Raw genomic sequence first — 22,836 nt, 5'->3', positions numbered from 1 at the left:
ATTATTACATACGTCCAACATGATTAGGCATTTATGTCACACTGATTGACATTAACGAGTGGAATAGAACCCGAATTTATGAGATCATGTGTTAGTACCTCTAATCTATTTGTATTCAGTGGGTATAGCTATTGTTCAATGGATCTATTCTGTACACACATTGAATGAGCACACGTGTTTTATAAAAAATGCATTCACACACAAAAATGCATTCATAATAGGATGGATTATGTCATGGATTTTTGATCGGAATATTTAAATCTTTATATTATATATTTATATATTTCTTATGTGCGTGTGTATGTCACTGAACTCCTCCTAAAAGATTGGACCGATTTTGATGAAATTTGTTGTGTGTGTTCAAGGGGACTTAAGAATGGTTTAGATTCACAATTTAGTGGGAAAAGGCATTTTTAATTAATTTCTAATTCGTAAGTAGTTATAGAATCGGAAACTATGCATTTGACCAAGTAATTATCTTTAGCAAAGTTGTTGTCCAAGAGCCCACGAGGGTTTGGGAGTTGGTAAGACCAATTTTCGACAGATGGCACCACTGTCATTTCAATGCAGGTTCAAATTTTGCGTTTTATGTATGTCATATCATTATTTCTTTAAAATGCGGGCGAAGCCGCCACCACTAGTTTGAATATAAAGTTCTTTTTATTGGATGAATACGGTAAGGAAGAGGCGTGATCCGTCTTTTTCTATGATATTGTTTAGACTATTAAGTAATTTAATCCCGGAGTTAGATAGAACCCCGTAACCATCATCCATGCAACTATTAGCAATAAAGGAAATTGAAACCGCTTATCTTCAGAACACTATACAATACATACAGAAATATCTTAATAACACAGCAATCTTATATATAAAATTCTCGTGTCACAATGTTAGTTACCGTACTCCTCCGAAACGGCTTTACCGATTTTCATCAAATTTATATGCATGTTCAATAAATAGGTCTGAGAATCGGCTACTATCTATTTTTCATACCCCTAAGTGATAAGGGTTGTTCACCCTTAACATTTTTTAATTTATAATATGTTTGCCGGGTAGGCTAGTATTAGTCTAAAATCATAGATATCTCAATAGGAGCTTAGAAAGCGTCTAAAAATGGTATGGGAGGAGGGAGGGGCAAAAGAGGAGTCATTTATGAAATGTTCCAACTCAACTCAACTAGTTCTTAAGCAGAAATTAAAAAGAAAAATTCGCAAAAGTGATCTGTTAAAAGTAAAGTTTTACTTTAACGGGGTGAAGTCACTAGTAGAAATGAGTAAGTGACAAATTTGATATTCTAATAACCTAACAACACTTTGACAGATATGTTAATTATGATTTTGATGAGTCTTACTGATCTTTTACTGATGTCTTCTAAATATATATAACTCAAAGGTGACTGACTGACATAGTGATCTATCAATGCACAGCCCAAACCACTGGACGAATCAGCCTGAAATTTGGCATGCAGGTAGATGTTATGACGTAGGTATCCGCTAAGAAAGGATTTTGATCAATTCTATCCCCAAGGGGATAAAATAGGGGATGAAAGTTTTTATAAATCTTCTCAGTTAATAATATTACTTCGTACCGCGAACGAATCACGGGCAAAAGCTCGTTTTCTATAAAATTATTGCGTCCTCAGCGGTAACAAGACAAGTAATTTTGGTATTTTTAGTGCGTGTTACGAAAAAGTCCTAGTTGATCTAAGTTTAATAAAAGTGTATACATTTTGCCATTAAACTTATGTCAGTGTGAAGCAGCCAGTACGCATCGTTCATCATCGTTGACGTAGAATCAGTCCGTCCCGTCACTGCGATGTATGATGCGCCTTCATTTGTAATCTAGTTCGTCATTTGTCTTTAGTTACGCAGTTGGTAACTAAAGACCAATGAAATGTCACTAGTAGAATCGCGTAAGTAACAAATTTGACATTTTAAATATTTTCTACACTTTAACAGATATGTTAATTAAAATTTTGATGTGACTGATTTGGATCTTTTTGCTCTTGTCTGTATACGTCCATAGCAACCACAAAACAACTAATTTTAGTCTTCGTAGTGCGTATGAAAGAAAATGTAAGAAAATTGGTTTGAGTTTAATAAAATTGTATACATTGTGCTATTAAACTTATGTCAGAGTGAGGCAGCCAGTACTCGCATCGTCTATCATCGTTGACGTAGAATCAGTCCGTCCTGTCACTGCGATGTATGATGCGCCTTCATTTGTAATCTAATTCGCAGTTTATCATGCTGGTCACTTCGCGGCGAGAAGCGTGTAAGTGACAAATTTGACATTTTAAACTTGGAATGTAAACTCTCAAAAAATTCTTGGCTTTAAGATAAGATATATCAATTGTATTGTTTTAGCAAAAGTTTTTAATACTTATATCTGCCATGGGCTTTGTAGTGAAATATCCTCAATCATAAGATTACCTTTAGTCTTTTTCCGACAGTCATAATGTAACCTACATTTTATTGTACTTACTTATAAACAAAAGTTTAAAAAGTTATTTCTTTCCTTTTATAAGAATGTAGGTAAGAAAGAAGGTAGGTTTTGCGCGGATAAATGTGATTTAATGTATTTATTGGAGAGATGTAGGGGGATTTTAATTTGTATAGATGTTTGAAGTCCGGAATATCGCTCTGGATTTTAAATTCAGTTGCTCTATTTTTGCAGAGATCGTATTGATTGATCGATTCAGTCAGTCGGTCATTTGTCTGACGCGTGTCCATCTCCGCATGCGGGTGTATGTTCTGAGAATTCATTTTTATAAATAAAACGATACAATCACTATAATTTTACTGTCCTACTACTGGGAAGAATGTATTAGCGTTTTTTTTTCAAATTGAAATAAGGATTATTTCGTCTTACCATGAGGCAAATGGTTACTGTTAGGTCATGTACCAACCCCAAAAGAGATTAGAGTCCTATTTGTGGTCGGCTACATTTGTTACTACCCTTGAGGAGTAAATTGAAACGCCTACAAACTACACCGTCAGTATTTATCGCTTCTATTATAAGGTAGGAAAAGGTATAGCGGCGGTCCTTTCGGAGACGAACCACGAAGAATTCTACCACATTTTCATGTAACTATTATTATAACTTTTATATCGTAACATCTATCTTATCATGCAATCATCTCCATAAAATGGCTACAATAAGAATTTTGTAAAATAAAGGAACATCCATATTTTTATAACCACGAAACAGAAAAAATAAGCCTGTTTTACAAGTTTCTTAAACGCCCAAGATTTTTATTTACTACCATAATTTATTAATAAACGCGACACAATTATTATTAATAGCATGCGTAGTAGCTAATTATTATTCTGAATTAATTGCACTTGCCACGTTTTTGCGATAGACAGACTATTACGGGTTGATTGATCGAGGCGTTGGACGTGCGAACCATTTGTCAGATGCATCGCATCTTGCTCAGATATAGATTTATTTAAGGACTCGTGCGAATAGGTATAAGCAGTGGTAGCCTAGTGGTTAAGAAACGCGGCTTCTCGATCCAGGGGTCTGAGGTTCAATCCCAGGCACGCACCTCTGCTTTTTTAAAATTATGTGCGTATTAGAAATTAATTATCACTTGCTTAAACGGTGAAGGAAAACATCGTGAGGAAACCTGCATTCCTAAGAGATTTATAAAAAAATCTCAAAGGTATGCGAAGTCTACCAATACGCACTTGGCCAGTGCGGTGGACTATAGCCTACTCCTTCTCATTATGAGAGGAGACCCTTGCCCAGCAGTGGGACGTTAATGGGTTGATGATGATGATGATGATGATGATGCGAATAGGTACTATATTGTTTATATCATCATTTATATAATATATTGTTTATATGTGGAGTATGGCCTAATCTTCTCACTTAGAGAGGAGACCCATGCCCAGCAGTGGGACAGTAATGGTTTGATGATGATGATGAATATTGTTTTATATCATCCACACCTGTTGGAGAAGTACCAAAGAAGCATAGACAGTATTACTGTCCACTTAATGGTATCTGGTAATTACCGCCCATATGTAATTAAAATATGTTCGATGGGTGTAGTAAGAGAAACATACATTCCCGAAGTGTTCCAGCTTAGTCCTCATACGTAGTGGTGCGTCTGTGGTCTACCTCAAACAGGATCAGATTCCAACTTGGTCACAGATGCCCTAAGGACCCCCCCCCCTCTAAGGACTAAGTTGGAACCGCTCGGATTAATAAGTCTCCCTTATACACTTTAATTCCGAACGCAACATACGAGTAGCTTAACACTTGTTGTTAGGCAGAAATATGTCGGTCCCTGTAGTCCCGGGACTAGAATATGGCTACGGTATCCCCTGCCTGTCGTAAGAGGCGACTAAAAGGGGGCTTCCGGGGTTGCGGGCGGCAAGATTGGGAGGTCGAGCCGTCCGGTAAGCAACTCCGGGAAGGACGCCGGTGTGTGTGGTCGCATACCGTCGTAAACACCAAACGGTGTGGCGAGTCCTGGAGCTCACCTGGGTGGAGCCCGAAGGGGCGACGCGTTCAGAGGAGTCCGGTTGCTTTCCGTAGGAGATCCCGGAGTCCTCTTGGCAACGTAGAGGACGGCCACCGGGGGGATTTTAGCGCGGTAAAAATCCCACAAAACTCTGTGTCGCTCCCACGGCACCGGGTACCTTTTGAAGGTTTCCCCCTCGTAAACAAAAAAAAAGGCAGAAATATGTTAGGTATGACGATCATGCCTTCGGAGAGTAACTACGAAGGATTGTACCTTAACGACTTATCTTATGTATAAAATTCTCGTGTCACAATGTTAGTTACCGCACTCCTCCGAAACGGCTTTACCGATTTTCACCAAATTTTATATGCATTTTCAGTAGGTCTGAGAATCAGCTACTATCTATTTTTACCCCTAAGTTATAAGGGTTGTTCACCCTTATTTTTTTTTTATATGGCAACACAACGTTTGCTGGGTCAGCTAGTTTTGTTCTATAATTCGTAGACCTGAGGTTTAGGATTCATCCAATTTTATTATGCATTGTTTTATGACTGTAAAATTAGATCACTGAAAATTAACATTTACCAATTATATTTTGCATTTGACTTAAACAGATTGCATACCGGAAAACTATTTGCATATGTTATTACTGTTGCATTATTCAAATATACACTAATTTACTTAAAAACTGGAAAGAAAAGCGATTAGACATACATAAGGCGGTTCCGACTTATACATAAGCCATTTGGCTTACAATGCAAATTGACATGCTGTTTGATTTATATCTTTTGTATGTTGCATGTGTAATGCGTAATGCTTACATCAATTTTGATCCGTGAAAACATACGTTACGTATGTAATGCACAGAGAGTGACTCGAAATAAAACTTGTTGCAGTTGTTACGTACATTGGTTAGGTATCACTTATTAAATTTATTATTACTATAAATATTTTTTTTTGTGTATTTTTTAGAATTTATTTCGATTATTGTAACCATTGTCTTCATAACCAAGAATTTATTTTTCAATATTTAAAGTATATGAGTACTGTAAAGTATATCTGTGGCCGACCTTAGGTAGGAATCCAATCTTACCTGGCCTTGATTGTAGATGTCCATGGGCGGTAGTACCCACTTACCATCAGGTCGACTGCATGCTCGTGTACTACTCTTATATTATGTAAAAAAATGTTATGGTAAACTTTGTGATTCTTACACGATTTTCCTCTAAGACCCTGTAATATACTTAGCGGCTTTGCACAGTACGATTCTTGTGGTGTCATCATTACTACCTGCCTTGTAGTGCCGACAAAAACTATAATTGAAACGAATTAATTGCTTTACTTGGAAATATTGTGTACATGTAATCGAAAATTGAAGCTTAAGATAACAAAGTTATAATATTAATATGTGTATGGAAGTACAATAAAATAAATGACTTATTGTCTGTTTGTCGTTATCTCCATTGTAAAGATTGTGAATGACTGTATGTTTCATTAACAACCCATTACTGTCCCACTGCTAGGCACGGGTCTCCTCTCATAATGAGAAAGATTAGGCCATAGTCCACCGCGCTAGCCAAGTGCGAATTGGTAGACTTCACATACCTTTTGAGATTTTTTTTTATAAAATTCTCAAGTATGCAGGTTTCCTCACGATGTTTTCCTTCACAATATGTTTACCAAGTTTAGCAAGTGATATTTAATTTCTAATACGCACATAACTTTGAAAAATCAGAGGTGCGTGGGATTTGAACCTCGGAACCCTATGATAACCAGGCTATGACTGCTTTGTGTGTGACTGTGTGTTTGCCTATCTTTATCTCCATTTCAAAGATTTTATCATATTATTTTTTTAGCTTTGTCCAGCGATTATTTCGCGATGCCGCGCCCGATCGATATGATTCAAACACCATTGTGTGCGGCTAGTTTCACTGGGGGTCCCATTTCAAGAAAATTTGAAAATTTTCGCCAGTTCTCCCGAAAAATTGGAAAAACCTGATTTCTTTTTTATTTCTAAGATTGAAGTAGCAAGCCTCCAAGCAGTCTACCTCCTTATAGTTGATAGAACTTTTTATGGTTTGGCTCCGCATGCATCACCGCGCGCCGTCTCTATTTCTAATAACAACAGTGTTAGGCGCTATTGTGTTCCGCTTTGACGGATATAGAGACATACTTTTACAAGGCGTTTTAATTTAGTCTTCAGGGTAGCACGGCTACAATCATAAGAAACTCGTATGGTTAATAAAACACGCGCTTAAACACAGTGTATCGGTCTGAAAAGCTTCTCTTTGGGTGAAGCTTTCGTTGAAAAGAAGGGGCATAAGGCCCAAGAGAAGTATATACATTTTTCTGGTAGATGGACGAATTAGTCATACAAATTACAGTACATTTAACTATCATAAGTTCACACGTACAGTCGCGGGCAGAAGTTAGTTAATGATCAGTTCGCAATAACAAGTTTATAATAACTTTAGGTACAAACGAATCGTTATAACAATCTATCACTAAAAAATAGGGCGACTGACCTCGAAATTGTTACGTCACTATATCTCTGTATGTGTGTGTTGAAACATACATAAACAGGTTACACAATAGTTGTATTTTATAAGAAGTACTCTATTTTAGGAATGTTATGTACTTGTGGTGCTTTACCACACATTTTCCTTAAGCTTAAATATGCCTGTCTTTCTTAATCTGAAGATCCAGGTTCGAGTCTCCGATGCGATTGATTTAACAACAACAACAAATACAATTTATTTGTACACCAATGATTGATTGATTTTAATCTTTATATATATATTTCTTATGTGCGTGTATATGTCACTGAACTCCTTCTACACGACTGGACTGATTTTGATGAAATTTGTTGTGTGTATTCAAGGGGACTTGAGAATGGTTTACATTCACAATTTAGTCCGTGGGAAAAGGTTTTTTTAATTAATTTTTAATTCGTAAGTAGTTGTTGATTTGGAATGTTTCACATTGGATTCGACAGACTTCGCTACCATCGCAGTTTCAAATATTCTATCTATTTTTCAAACCCGTAAGTGATAAGGGTTGTTCACCCTTAACATTTTTTTTTATTTATATGGCAACACAACGTTTGCCGGGTCAGCTAGTATAATTATAACTATGTACTACGATTGTCTTACATAGATCTACAATTGTGATTGTACTATTAAGCTCGGGTCTCCCCTCGAAGTAAGGGTAGAATATAGTCCTCCGCGTTGCCCAAATGTAGATTGGTAGACTTCATACATCTTTGAGAACTTTTTTGTTAAAGAACTCTTAAACATGTAGGTTTATTCGCAATATTTTCCTTAACTTTATAGAATTATGGCATTAAAGAAATTAAAACCGTGTATCATGAGTACCTATTGCATATTAAAATGGTTCAATTCGGTTTTGGCAAGCTAAACAAACTTTTCCGAGGCGTTCCAGCTTAGTCCTCAGGGGTAGCGGCGCTTCTATGGCAGACCTCAGGTAGGAATATCTAATCTAAGGTAGGAAGATGTCCATGGGCGGTAGTAGCCACTTACCATCAGTTGGACTGCATACTCGTCCATTACTCCTATATTATTAAAAAAGTCTTAAATCTAAATCTAAAATAGAATACTGTTCTATTTAGCATTGATTCCAGATGGTCATAGACGGCAGTGACCATTTAACTACAGATTAACTGCACATTCCTAAAGTCACAAAAAATCTATCCAAAGTTGATTTTAGGTGTCAGACACCCGGACGGAAGCAAAAACTTTAAATATACAAAACTGCAATAGATAATCAAGTTTTTTGTTTGAAAATGTAATAGGTATTTGTTATTGCCACACTGAACGACCCAATCAAAATAAGTCATCCATTATTAGGGATGGCAATCTGATCAATTAATCGAAGAATCGATTTTTTGGAAAAAATATCGATTATTTTAATCGTTCTCCAGTAGGCAATGAATCAATTCAGTGAAGCGTAGTTTCAGCTTAGAAAATCGAAATTTTCGAAGTTAGATTTTTTTGAAGTTGATTACATATTAACGTGTTAAACGTGTTAAAGACATTTTTAGCTAATAGAAATGTATTGCATTGATTATTTGATCCTGATGACCTTATTGTTTTTGCCAGTTTCACCCCTGAATAGATCGAAACCGATTTTTTTGTGAATCGATTTATCACACTACGATTCGAATCTATTCAAGAATCAATCTTTTTCGGAAAGAATCGCCATCCCTATCCAATATTAACTAAACAAAAAGATAATTCTGACAAATTGAGTAACAACTAATCGATTAAATTTTAATATCGATTTTAGTTCGATAAAAACTCTATTGCTCGGTGATAGAGTTTAGACTAAGTTTGTGGTATTGACTAATCAGATACAATTTTCTGATGATCGGAATTCGATTATCTTTCATTAATCTTTCATTAATCTTTCATATGGTAATTTCAGAATGAGTAGTATTAATTAATATGACTGTTTTAATCAATCACTTAGTGCTACAATGTATTCAAGAATTTGGCTACTATTATAGTTTTTACTAAATATCAATAGAAATGCGATTTTTGCTATTCCTACTCACAAGCTAAGTAAGCTAAATTGATGTGTCGTCGTAGGCACTTCAATAATAGGTATTCCTTAGTTTTCTGAAGTAGAGGTCTGAAGTGTGGGAAGGGAGACATACTATTCCGAGGTATCCCAGCTTAGTCCTCAGTGGTAATAGTGCATCTGTGGCCGACCTCAAGTAGGAAACTAATCTTGGGTTGTACAGATGTCCAAGGGCTGTAGTCACTTACCATCAGGTGGACTTTATGCTCGTTTGCTACTCCTATCTTTATATATATATTTCTTATGTGTGTGTGTATGCCACTGAACTCCTCCTAAACGACTGGACTGATTTTGATGAAATTTGTTGTGTGTGTTCAAGGGGACTTGAGAATGGTTTAGATTCACAATTTAGTCCGTGGGAAAAGGTTTTTTTAATTATTTTTTAATTCGTAAGTAGTTATAGAATCGGAAACTATGCATTTGATCAAGTGATGATCTTTAGCAAATTTGTTGTCCAAGAGCCCACGAGCCGCGGGCACCACTAGTATTATATAAAAATGTAGAATTGCTACAGCATAAACTTACAAGTTAACATGTGGACTATTTACGTCTAATTTCTTCTGAGCCTGTCCTATCGGCTGATCTCATGACGAGACATACTGGTCTAACCTCATTCCGTTAGCGATAACATATCCGTGGACGCACCTGTCATTTACCTATTGTTGCTTGTAACGTTAATGTCATTGCAATTAAGATAACATCTTTTAATCTTTCTTTTATTGTTCCTTTTAAGTTATTTTTCTTGTTTTATAGTTACTTTTACATCATTTTCTCTTTCGTCTTTTATATTGTTATGTTCTCTCTTATATAATTTCTATTTTCCTTTCACAATTACCTGCCATTTCAAAAGAATAACTTTTTTCATTTCTTTTTTTGTCAGTATATTACTAGGAATTATTTATTAAGGAATCTAATTTTACCCTGAATATCTAATGTTTTTGGAAATCAAAATTCAAGCAAGGGATAAATCTACTATTTCCTCATTACTCACGAATTCATTCATATGAAACATTACAACATTAACCAAATTAGTTTCAATAACAATTACAATTGCGAAAAAACAACAAAAACCATAAAACCTAATAACATCTGAATTAACAATAATTGCGATTACGTGTAAATTCTTCAAACCATAAAATACATTATCTTCGTGTGAAAATCGTCACAAACACTTCATGTCCTCTATATGGAAACAATGGAAAACACTCGTACAAGAATTGCGTAAGAAAATTGGATACATTTGAATTATGAGATTACAATACAGATGTGTACAATGAGATGGATAGATAAGTGTACTATACAGTGGTACGCAGAACAATGTTCGGTTTGCGTTTCGCCTCACAACTTGTTTTTTTCTGGTAGAACGAATAATAGACAAAGTAATTGAAACACACGCTTAAAGTTATTATCATATATAGTGACTAGTTCCTAAGTATCGTCATAATAAACAAAATTAGGTGAAATAGAGATGTGTTGGTTCTGGTAGCATTTGAAGAATTTGATACTCTTTGATTAGGTCATTTCGTTTCCACCATCTGTTCCATTATTGTATTGTTAAATTAAAGTCTATTGTATTTTGATGACCAACTTCACAAATCAATTTAAATTAATTCTTGTTTTATTTCTTTTGTCAAGATGTGCGTATTCAAATTCCCTTTTATTGTTCCAGGCGGGATCATCCATGGCCTGAAGCGATGTTCCGAACGGCGTCAGTCGAGGGCTCGGGACCGAGGACACCGCCAGCCTACGCCCCCCACCCGCCGTACGTCCCACCGCGCTTCTTCCCCCCTCGAATCCGCCCCCCGCCCCCGCAGTACTGCTTCGACGCCGCCCGCTTCGCCTGCGACGCTTCGAAGCCCCGGTACCTCGACGTCGAGAGGGAACGGCTGGTGACGAGATGGCTCGCGGAAGCGAACGAAGCGTTAGTCCGAAGGGACAGGCCCCCGAGATACAAGCCCCGGAGCAGCGAGAGAAGACCGGACTTCTTGGAGCGAAGACCGAACGCCCCAGAATGGTCCGACAACTTCCTTCTCGGACGAAGAAACGGTTCAGTGGAATCTGAAGACGAAAGTAGTGATGTGATGACATTAAAAGAGTTTGTGGATAAGTTTTCTCTGCCGCGTGTAGTGAAGTTCGAAGGCGAGGATAGGTCAGTGCTTTTGTACCGCGTGCTGGAGGCGCACAGGCGAGTGGAGGCAGTTCCTCTGTCGGGGAAGAAGGGGAAGCTGGTTGGCAAACCGCTGTACATCCCGGACTCTTATGATGGTGAGTGTTTTAATATTATTGTAGAATAATCAAGATATTCCTCGTTCCTCTAATAATGTCGTCATAATCACATCATCGATGAACTGGATAAAACTGTGCTCACCAAATGAAAAATATATATTATACGCCATAGGTCGTACATAAACCATAGGTAACGAAGTTCGCTGATATTTTTGGGATATCTTTGGTATGTTTTCAGGGAAAATCCGTATTTTAGAGTATACAAGATTAAGTAAGTATAGGTCCTGTGCGAGCCTAAAAGCAAGTTAGACTCATACATTACATGTATTGTATATTTGAATATCATTGATAAAGAACTAGTAACATTGAAATGGGTTCTCAAATAACTAAAACTTTGTAACCGGTTCGCAGCAAATTATTTGTGTATTTCGGAAAACAGATCTGGTAGGCAGTTAACCGAACTCAGATTACCTAGTGTTTTGGCCTCAGTTATTAAAATATCTCGAGAGATTGTTGCTTGTGCAGAACTAGCTGAGCCTGCGTCTTCGCTTGCATCTAGACATCTAGGTTACAATACTTTTGTCTTTAAAGATTTTCTATCCAAACTTTGGCATATTGCACGACTCATGATGCGAAAAGCATCAGAGAGTGCTTTACGATCGAAAAAATTTTTTCGCTTCATTTTGGCAGCTATTTACTTCTCTTATGATAAAAATATACCTAGTAATGAAACGGCGTGTCTACCTCGTATTTAGATTGGTAAGATTCATGTACACGTACTAATCGATTCGTTTTAGTAGGTAAATGAGTTATAATAAATAAAACTTTGCTTTTAAATTTTACAAATCTTTTCATATTTGGTCTAGGTGCTTCCTAGAATTCTTTATTTGCCATTGCCAGGTATTTTATGAAACTTTTACAGACACCATTATTTAAAAAAAATGTTTGGTTTTTTTTTCTTTGCTCATTTTATTTTTTTCGTTTATAATTCCTCTGATTTTGGTTCCGTCTTCTCAAAATCCAACACGCAGACAGTTAACCTAAGTTGTTTTTAGAGATTAAATTCTAGCACTTCTAGAAACCTTGAGTTCTTATAGCAAGTTTGCTTGCATTCGGCACCGTTGTTAGTTTGCGCCTAACCTGTTTGTCCGGAATTGAGATTTAAGATCAGAGATCTTGGAAGCTGGGACATTTCGTAACAGTACCTATGGAGCGTCGGAATTGGTTCGTTTGATTTAATTTTGTACATACCTGATTCACATAGGATCAGGTATGTACAACGTATCTTTTTCATAGTTGAGCCTAACGATAAAGCAAATCTGTTACCTGATGGAAAGTAGTCAACGTCACCTGTCGACATTTGCAACACCAGCAGTGGCCAATGCATCGCCGGCTTTGAAGGAGAGCTCTTTATGCACCTTTTTTTGAAGAGTCACTAATAAAAGGACCTTCTTATTACTCGGGAGTGGCAGCTCATCTGTCATCGGGTTCCGATAGAACTCATGTTCTAAGTGGGGTTGGTTGAACATGTTCTATGTATGAACATAGAACATAATACATAAAAACTCATACTAAGGGTACTTGCCACACTTGAAACCAAACCACAGCAGCGCTTTACACTGTTGTTAAGACGCGGAAATACGTGCCTACATATGGCGGTGGTGTCTCCAGAGTAAAACCACGAACATCTACCATATTTAGACATAAAGGCTACCTCACATGACAGTACAATAGTATGCAACGACGGATGGCATTCGCAAATATTACGTCAGCTAATGACCGTAATGGTATTCAAAGTTACTGACAATCGCGTAATTTAAGAAAAATTGCATAACGCGGTAAATAATATAAATATTTATGAATCGATTTGTCCTCGTAGTACCACCGTGCTCAATTTGAAGTTAATTTCATTTGAAATTGCGCAGTTATGGTTCAATGTCGGCAAAACAGAGTTTGCGTCAAACGTAAGAATATTTAAAATTGGAAGCTTAAATTTACTTAAATGCTTTTATTTTCTTGTGTTCATATCTGATGGTAGTTTAAAGCGAAATATTGTAATTGACAATGTATACCCTGTAGGTCATCTCGTCCCTGTAGGTCTACATAAAATTGAGACAGTTCCATTCGGCGTTGAAAGAAGTGGAGCCAGTATGGTTCGACCATGGTGGTATAGTGCGTTTTAGTGGAAAGATGCTGACTCACCATCGGCGGCCATCTTAGGATCGACTCAGGAATGGCAACATATCTGTAATCTGCTTCAGATGGAAGTTGTTCTACCCCTATGGAGTAGGCCACAGGCCACATATGTCCCGTCCCTGTAGTTCCGGGAGTAGAATAGGACTACGGTATCTCCTGCCTGTCGTAAGAGGCGACTAAAAGGGGGCTTCCGGGGTTGCGGGTGGCAAAAGTGGGAGCTGTAGCCGTCCAATAAGCGATCCCGGGAAGGACGGCGGTATGTTTGGTCGCATAGCGTCGTACACACCAGACGGTGTGGCGAGCGGCAAGCTCACCTGGGCGGAGCCCGACGGGGCAACGCGCTAAGAGGACTCCGGTTGCGTTCCTTTGGAGATCCCGGAGTATTCTACGCAGCGCCGGGGACGGCCACCGGGGGGGTTTTAGTGCGGTAAGAATATAACATAACCTCGTGTCGCTCCCACGGTATAGGGTACCTTTTGAAGGTTTCCCCCTCGTAAAAAAAAAGAAAGGTGTCATATGTCCATGGGCAGCAGTAACCATTTAGGATGGAGTAGATTGCCTACTCGTTCATCTTATCAGTTCTTTTGCGTTCGTTCTCTTATATAAAAAGAACACTTTACGTTATCCGTTACTTACATACAAGAAGTTAGGGGTAAAGTAAACTGATTTTTTTTTGACGTTTAAAATCGAATCGCTGTGAAGTTTCACGTCAAAAATTCAAAACTATCCACGAAAAAAATTCAACTTTTGCCAAAGAGATGTTTGTAGATATGATTTGGCGTAATTTAGATGTCGGCAGACCCGTTTCATAGAACTAATAATCCAATTTATTTGAGACATGTATGGGAGTTCAACTAATCAAGTTAATAGTTATTCAGCACATCAGGGCCAAAAGCTCAATAAAGCTTAACAAAACTTCCGTTTAAACAACTTGTAATTTAAATCTCTCATTATTAAATGTATTGATTTTAACCGATTAAATCGCCCTAGGGTAATATTTGGTTATATAATAAGTTTCTATGAATAAATAAATTGCAAATGTCTACTAAATTCAAAATAATTAGTTATTTTCTATGCTATACTATTTTTGTATGATACGAAAACACATCCGTTTGTATGTATGTCTGTTTGTCGCTATTTCTGTGTCTGTCTATCTGTACTGGTGATAAAAGAATTATCAAATTTAGATGGGGTTTTAACGTAAGGATCTTCTTACTAAAAGTCTTTTTAATACGTATCCGCGTTTACAGAGACATACATAGACTTTTTATGTCAAAAATATTAATTTACGTAGTGCTTTTTCGTAAAAACTTCTTAATACGTAAACGTCATTACAGGGAGTGACTTACAATAATGTTTACCCACAAAAAAATAGGGTTCTTGCGTAAACATCGGAAAACCGTGAACATGACCGCGCGTAAAGCTTTGTATGTAACCTAATCATTTGTGTAATCGATTTATCAAATTGCCCCTGAATCATAATTAAACTATTATCGCCTATAATTACTAAGGTTAGCACGATTTTATTTGGTGAAGAAAAAATCTCGTGCACTAAGATTGTAAATATAGAGTAGGTACTTTGTTAATCAAATTTTAATTAATATTACTAAGTCGGCCATAACTTCTGTTCTAATAACGAGTTTTGCGTGGCTCACAAATTACAAATTACTGACAATAACTCCTGTCTTAGAGTAACCAACGGTTCTGTTTTCCTCGGACACATCCTAATTTTTATAGAGTATCAGAAAGTCCTGGACTCCTGGATAGTTTTTTCCTGTCATGAAATTATTTACACACAGTTCAGAAAAGGAAGGGTGCCTTTTATCCCGAAAATACGTACAGTTTCTGAGGGATAGATAAAATCCCTATTTTACCCTGTAACTCCGCGTTTCCCAACCTGTGGTCCGCGGACCCCTGGGGGTCCGCCAGTATATGTATGGGGGTCCGCGGTGTCATCTCTGGACCATACATAAATCGCTCATTAAATGCAAAAGGGCCGCAAGACGAAAAATCAGCAAACCAGTTTCATTAGAAAAATGTGATCTAAGTACACGGTACTTTAAAAAATTAAAAAAGATGCATCCAATGATGTATAACACTATTATTAATGTATAAAAAAAAATACATAAATAGGTTTTTCAAACTTTGTTTGGGCTCTCCTGTAAAAAAATGATATTTGGGATTGCGATTTTTTCGCTGTTTATTTTATTAAGGGGTCCGTGAAAACTGTGCTTGATTTCCTAAGGGTCCGCGGACTGAAAAAGGCTAAGAAACGCTGCTGTAACCCATATTACAATTTAATACTTTTTAGTACCCCCGCAACGAAATATTATGTATAAATGAAATATTGTATCTACTATATATTATACACGAGAATCGCTCGTAAGGTTTATGTTTTATATTATCAAGTCTAGCTAGACGGGGGTCACTCAACGACCTCTACCGACCGTGTGTTACGTCACGGGACGTTGATCCTTGCAGCCTGGTAAGTCAGTGGTTCTATAACCCTTACTGCCTTTTCTTTGTAGTTCGACTGCTGTGCCAAAGCCATATTTTAACCGACTTCAAAAAATGAGCTTTCTCAATTCGACCGTATATATGGATTTTTAAATCTCGAATCAAAAAGGATATGTTTTACTCGTGTCTGTCTGTATGTTTGTAGCATCGTAGCTCAGAAACAGACGAACCGATTTTGATTTCGTTTTTTTTTCTTTGAAACATGTCTACATTAGGAATGTTTGTAGATATGATTCAAGAAAATCTATTCAGATGTTTAAAGGTAATCAAATGATTTATCAGTAGTCGGTATTTTTAATTTAAGTTTTTTTATTATGAAATTATAAAACTACTGTCTATGGGGTGCAGGCAGTGTGTTTGAAGGGTGCAGGAAAGTAGAGAATCTAATGACAGTGACTTACATAGTTCTCAGGGTTCTTAAGATTTAAATTACAAGTTCACAGAAGAACCACACCCAACTTTTGACGTGTAACATATCTAATATAATTACGATTAAAAAAGTCTACGGATTGCACTCTGGGAATGACAGCAGAAGTGAAAACTTTCGAAACCTAACCTGAATAATAAAATAAAATAAATAAAAAATGAAACTGACACCCATTGACATATTTTTTCTATGCTGACATCGGATGACATTGACTTTTGCAGATTGCTTTGCCGTCTTACGAATTTTCGATCAGGTCACGTGTTCTGACGCGAGTTTAACATTTTATACCCATCATAAAAAGTGCACAACCTAAAGAGAAAGAAGTTTTAACTTCAAAAATGACAGACAGAAAAGAAAAACATTCTCAACTGTCTAGTCAAACCCTATTTATACGTAAATTTATTCGCTCATAAAACCTCATACCGCTCCATAGAGCCATAAAGAAGTAAATCGAATACCGATACTCGACCAGTACGCAAAGTAGATATATCTAGTCTGTAGGGTCACCCAACGACCTCTGGCGGCCGTATATGGCGTTACTTAATGGGACATTGATCCCTTGAGGAAAAATCCTCTAAGTTAGGAGTGCTGTAAGTACTAGGTTTAGTTTGCTAGATTTTAAGTCGAATTCCTTGTAAGTGTCGGGTTCATTATTGAGTTGTGTTTTTGTTGATTTTTGGGCGTATAAGGGTTGATTAGTAATACGTCTATTCGTGTTAAATGTATGCCGTGACAGACAAAAAGTATTTTCCTATACAATGCGTATAAACGTACTTTTTTTTACTTAGCGTAAGGGTGGTAGCAGCGCCTAACACTGCTGTTATTAGGTAGAAATAGGTGTGCCGGAGTCGAACCACAAAGGGTCACCACCTTCTAACTTATTATTCCTTCTACGTCAATGATTCGTATAAAAATCCAACTATACAATTGTCATTAACTTCGCATAATGGTTAACTGCTACTAGCGTTCCGAGGCCTTGGGGCCTGCGTGGGAGGGCCTATTATAGCTAGGCCTTACTTGGCCTTATACGTGGCCTTTGGAAGTACTGGCTGACGAATAGTGTCGTTACGACTGCTCGTTAAGATGTTATCAATGCATTTTATGTGAACGGCCCGCGTATGCTAATTTTGTGCAATTCTAAATTTTGTTTTATTTTGATATAGAAAATTATTGCTAGAAGTGTATAAAGCTGATGAGGTGGTCGTTTTCTTTAAATATTTATTCCACATTACCTACTTTTGTTGGACATGTGCTATGAATGTCGATATCTTATATATAAAATTCTCGTGTCACAATGTTAGTTACCGTACTCCTCCGAAACGGCTTTACCAATTTTCATAAATTTTATATACATATTCAATAGGTCTACTGCTACTATTTATTTTTCATACCCCTAAGTGATAAGGGCCGGCTCAGCTAGTATTAAATGAAATTTAATACTCGTATTTAAACAAGTTACCTATATATTATTCATTCAGAAAGTGTAAAATAATTAGTAAACTATTTATTTCAAGTTAGTAAGGCTAATCTATGTCTCAAAAAATACATTTTTAGATGTCTACCAAACAAAAATATACAAATTCAAAATAACATACTAATAAGACCGACTTCTATGTCACTACAAAGTAAAAAATAATTAAAATAAATATTGCTTTAGTAGGCTCTGAAGTCGGTGCTCATATTGAATACGCTGTTTACTAACACCCTTTCATATGAACAAAAGAAAATTGAAATTGGTTAAGAAATACTCGAGTTTAACTTTAAAAGGTTTTTCCATTTTCCGGGAAAACTGGCGAAAATTTTCAAATTTCCTTGAAATGGGACCCCCTTTTTTTTTTTTTTTTTTTTTTTTTTTTTTTTTTTTTTTTTTTTTTTTTTTTGTTACGAGGGGGAAACCTTCAAAAGGTACCCTGTGCCGTGGGAGCGGCACGGGGTTATGTGGGATTCTTACCGCACTAAAACCCCCCCGGTGGCCGTCCTCTGCGCTGCGTAGAGGACTCCGGGATCTCCAGAGGAACGCAACCGGAGTCCTCTTAGCGCGTTGCCCCATCGGGCTCCTCCCAGGTGAGCGTGACGCTCGCCACACCGTCTGGTGTGCACAACGGTATGCGACCACACATACCGCCGTCCTTCCCGGGGTCGCTGTTCGGGCGGTTCGAGCTCCCACTCTTACGACCCGCAACCCCGGAAGCCCCTTTTAGTCGCCTCTTACGACAGGCAGGAGATACCGTAGCCCTATTCTGGTCCCGGAACTACAGGGACCGAAATGGGACCCCCTGTGAAACTAGCCGCACATAAGGGTGTTTGTAAGTAAGTAATCGGATAAGTCGGTTAAAAAAAAAAAAAAAAAAAAAATCGATTGAACGGTTTCTGGAATTAGCGTGTACTATATTGCGAGTATGTACACGGTACTTTTACTGTAGGTACCTACTTTTACTATTTAATTTATACGTTTTTATTATGTATTAATTTTAATTTTTATTAATTTCTTCTTAACATTGTCAAATTCGATCTTTGGTACAACAAAATGGGATAGATTGTTTATAAATAACGGTCGCAAAACAAGTTGCCAAATATTAAATCGCAGATTCACAAAAAAATATCCTAACTTCTTTTACAACATCAATACTGTAAGTATAAAAATCTTTCTATGCCTTTGTTATCTACGATCGCAAGTTTATCTGTCCATCCAATCCGAGTTTGCTTTGAAACCACAAGAGCAACGCCCCGAGACATCTTCCTGCAATATGGGAATTCCCGGTCGTTACCGTCGTACCATCGTAACTAATAGTTATATTGGGCAAGATAACAAAAAATATGCACGAAGAATAGATGACCTATTTTGAGAAATCTGACAAAGCTCCTTTCTACATTGTTATTAGTTTATTTTAGAGGGATAAGACAGACAGAGATCTTGTTAAGTGTAGCGGTTATGGGGAAAACCAACACCCAAAAAACCCATATTCTGATTGAAATTAAGTGGCACCACACCAATTTCTAGTTTGAAACACTCCTTGTTTTTCCGTGGAAGTGTGGATGCCGGCTAAATTACATAATAGTTGCGAGTTGCGATCTTAGTTGCGAGTGGCAACCCATCAGAGATCGGCATCAGGTAGAACCCTGTTCAATATCGAGTTGGTATACACCTGTAAAGGTGTCCATGGGCGGCAGTGATCAGCAGGTGGACTGCATGTTCCTTCGCTACCTCAAGCATATAAAAGACGATTATATATGAAGGTGGTAGAAATCTTTGTGGTTCGACTCTGGCGGCACCACCGCCACACCTATTTCTGCTCATAACAGCAGTGTTAAACGCTGCTGTGTTCTGGTTTGAAGGGTGTGGTAAGTGAGACATACTTTTTCCAGGCATTCCAGCTTAGTCCTCCGGGGTAGAGGCGAATCTTTGGCCTGTAGCGGCGTATCTGTAGCCAATCTCAGGTAGGCTTCTAATCCTATCTGGGGTTGATTACAGACATCCGTGGGCGGCAGTAGCCACTTACCATCATATGAACTGTAAGTTCGTTTACTTCAATCTTATTGTTATTAAAAAAAAGTTTTTTGTAAACAGAACTATGTGTGTTGCAAAGTGCAATTGAAATATTCCATGTGTACATCAGCGTTTAAATAGAGTTGCGTAGAACAACAATGTATGTTATCTGATTCAGTGATTGAGCCATTGGCATGCAATCCGCGTCGTGCGATGATGTGTAGGCCAATGTTGGCTGTGACTGCTGAGTGCTAATGAGGATACTATATTATATATTGTGTAGGGCTGCTTGACTCTAGGTATGGTCTTGTAAGTGAAGGATTCGATAAAATAGTTAAAATTGTCTGTTTTTAACAACTTGTAAGTTAAGATAAGGTTAGGTTAGGTTGTGTAGGATGTGTAGGCCAATATTGGCTGTGACTGCTGAGTGCTAATGAGGATACTATATTATATATTATGTAGGGCTGCTTGACTCTAGGCATGGTCTTGTAAGTGATGAATTCGATAAAATAGTTAAAATTGTCTGTTTTTAACAACTTGTAAGTTAGGATAAGGTTAGATTAGGTTGTGTAGGATGTGTGGCCAATATTGGCTGTGACTGCTGAGTGCTAATGAGGATACTATATTATATATTATGTAGGGCTACTTGACTCTAGGTATGTTCTTGTAGATGATGAATTCGATGAATTAGTTAAAATAAATATCTCTTTTTTAAAAACTTGTAAGTTAAGATAAGGTTAGGTTAGGTTGGAATGCATGGCTGTCATGTTGAGGCCTTATTGGCTACTTAAGTATCTGGTACGGGTTGGTTATTGCTGGTATTTCCACCATTCCAACCTTTCCAAAATTATCATCTTTTGACTCAAACTGGTTGGGGCACTTCTAACGATTATAAAATAATACTGTCATTACGGTAACAGACGGAATCTCGAGTTTAAATGACAAACAAGTCATAACCCTAGACAAAAGATGACCCTAAGATCAATGATTCAGCTGACCTAACACACCTGACCGTTATGGAGTCATCAATAGATATGCGAATACGTGACATAACTTCATAATGATTGGTGATGTTATGACTTCCACAGGTAAGGAGTTACGACTTGCTGGATATGTATGGAGATCGTTAATTTTAATAGCTGATTGTATTGAAAAACTTGCTTTAATTGTAAGCAGATCTAGATTCAGATGATGGCCTATAATGTGATGGTATGTGAAGATTCTATACGTGAGAACTCTATATGGTTTGCTTGCCTAGCTATAATAAAAATAACGTCAAAGTGAAGACGACGTTTAGAAAATTCCAACAGTCGTAAACTTAAGGATACTTATTTATGAGTATTCCATTCTACTAAGAAAAATGGCTGTTCCATATTGTAATGTAGGGCTAATGTTCCAATGTAATACAGTTCCATGAAGAACTTGGTAACGTAAGATGTATAGGAACTATTCATGAGTACCGCGGAGTTGGGAGTATGGATATATATTTTATTGAGTATGGTATATTTTTTTATTGGCGTGTAATTTTTTAACTTACTTACTTTTTTTTAGGAAATACAAGCATGCTGTCTGCAAAAGTTCAAAAGTCAAAAATATTTTATTCAAAGTACATTCTTTACAGAACACTTTTTGAAAGTCAATATATTTGCCGTCAATATATCTATCTATCTATGTGATGGCAAGTAGCCAATACCACGTATGGACACCTGCAACCATAAACCAACTTATAGACAGGATTGGAATCCTACGTGAGATCGGCCATGGATGTCTTATAACTGAGGTCTATGATAAAATGCTTTGGATAAGTGTCTCTCTTGTCATACCCTTAAAACAAAGACACAGCCTAGCTGATTCAGCATAGTTTTAGAGGTAGGAAAATAATTAGGCAAAAATTGTGTTAATATTAAACTCGATGTCATTTAACGTTGTTAACAGAACATTTAAAATTAAATCATGGACTAGATTTCTAATTCGACTACTAACGTCACTCAGATACATTGTAATGCAGATTAGGATGCAACCAATCAACCAGATCTTATAGTGTGTTTTGATGAACGCATAAGTCGCTAGTACTCTTCTCCTAGATTTTTCCCGACTAAAATAAGATAAATTAGATTGCAATTTAAGAGACTTTAGTACGAATTAAGAAAATTAAGAGTTTATTAACGGCCACCATAGATTAGTAAAGATTACTCACTCCAAACAAGAAGATGTAACCTGTTTTGACAACTGAAATTGTCACTTTCATCTATTTTCGTGATTGAAAAATATTAAAAAAATGTGGTCATATACGAATGAAACGATATTTCTCCACACTTTTTCTTCCATTTCGTATTTTAACTGCGCACTGTCGGCATTATTTCGCGTAAATTACACCATGACAGCCATTAAATGGCTGAATTGGTGTAATGGCTTCAATTACAAGGCGGTGAGATATCTATACTTATCTATGACGGCCATATTCAAATTAAAAAAAAAACACATACACACACAAAATGGCGCCTTTCATTTGCTATTTTCGGCGCGGTTTAAGCGACATATTCACAACTTCAGTAAAAAAAAGAGACTTGTTCACTTTTACTATTCCTATTACTATTTTTCCTCGAGTCGTTTCAAGCATGTTAATTTACCGTCTTCCTTAGAAGCGTTACTTACGAGTAACACGGCGTGAGAAGTATGTTTTGTAGCGACTATCCCATTCCCTTTCGTCGGTGGAACAATGACATTCCCAACTTATCGAATGACGATCGAAAACACGCGTTCAATGTACCACGTTACATTTACACGTTGCTAACAAAAGTTTATGAGAAAATCGCCTTTAATTATAAAGAAATATGAGGAATACTTTCATTGGCAGCTGCAATAATGTTGTCACAAATATTATCCTGCCAAATTGAATTTACTCCCAAT

At 37.0% G+C, this 22,836-nt stretch overlaps 1 protein-coding gene across 2 annotated transcripts in view; it reads left to right on the top strand.

The window, feature by feature from the left end:
* The window catches only part of B4 (imaginal disc development protein B4), a 165,563-nt gene that overhangs the window by 56,022 nt on the left and 86,705 nt on the right, over positions 1-22,836 (top strand). For both annotated transcript variants that reach the window (XM_073092033.1, XM_073092034.1), the window contains exon 2: positions 10,743-11,338. In XM_073092033.1, the coding sequence (XP_072948134.1) occupies positions 10,768-11,338 (571 nt within the window). In that variant the 5' untranslated portion in view covers positions 10,743-10,767. The remainder of the gene's footprint in view (positions 1-10,742; positions 11,339-22,836) is intronic.

The sequence above is a fragment of the Epargyreus clarus genome, unplaced genomic scaffold, assembly GCF_041222505.1.
Source record: "Epargyreus clarus isolate Ecla_fem2 unplaced genomic scaffold, WU_Ecla_fem_2.2 ptg000035l, whole genome shotgun sequence".
NCBI classification, from domain to species: domain Eukaryota; kingdom Metazoa; phylum Arthropoda; class Insecta; order Lepidoptera; family Hesperiidae; genus Epargyreus; species Epargyreus clarus.
The sequence above is the reverse complement of the archived record's forward strand: the minus strand, read 5'-3'. Positions and strand labels throughout refer to the sequence as shown.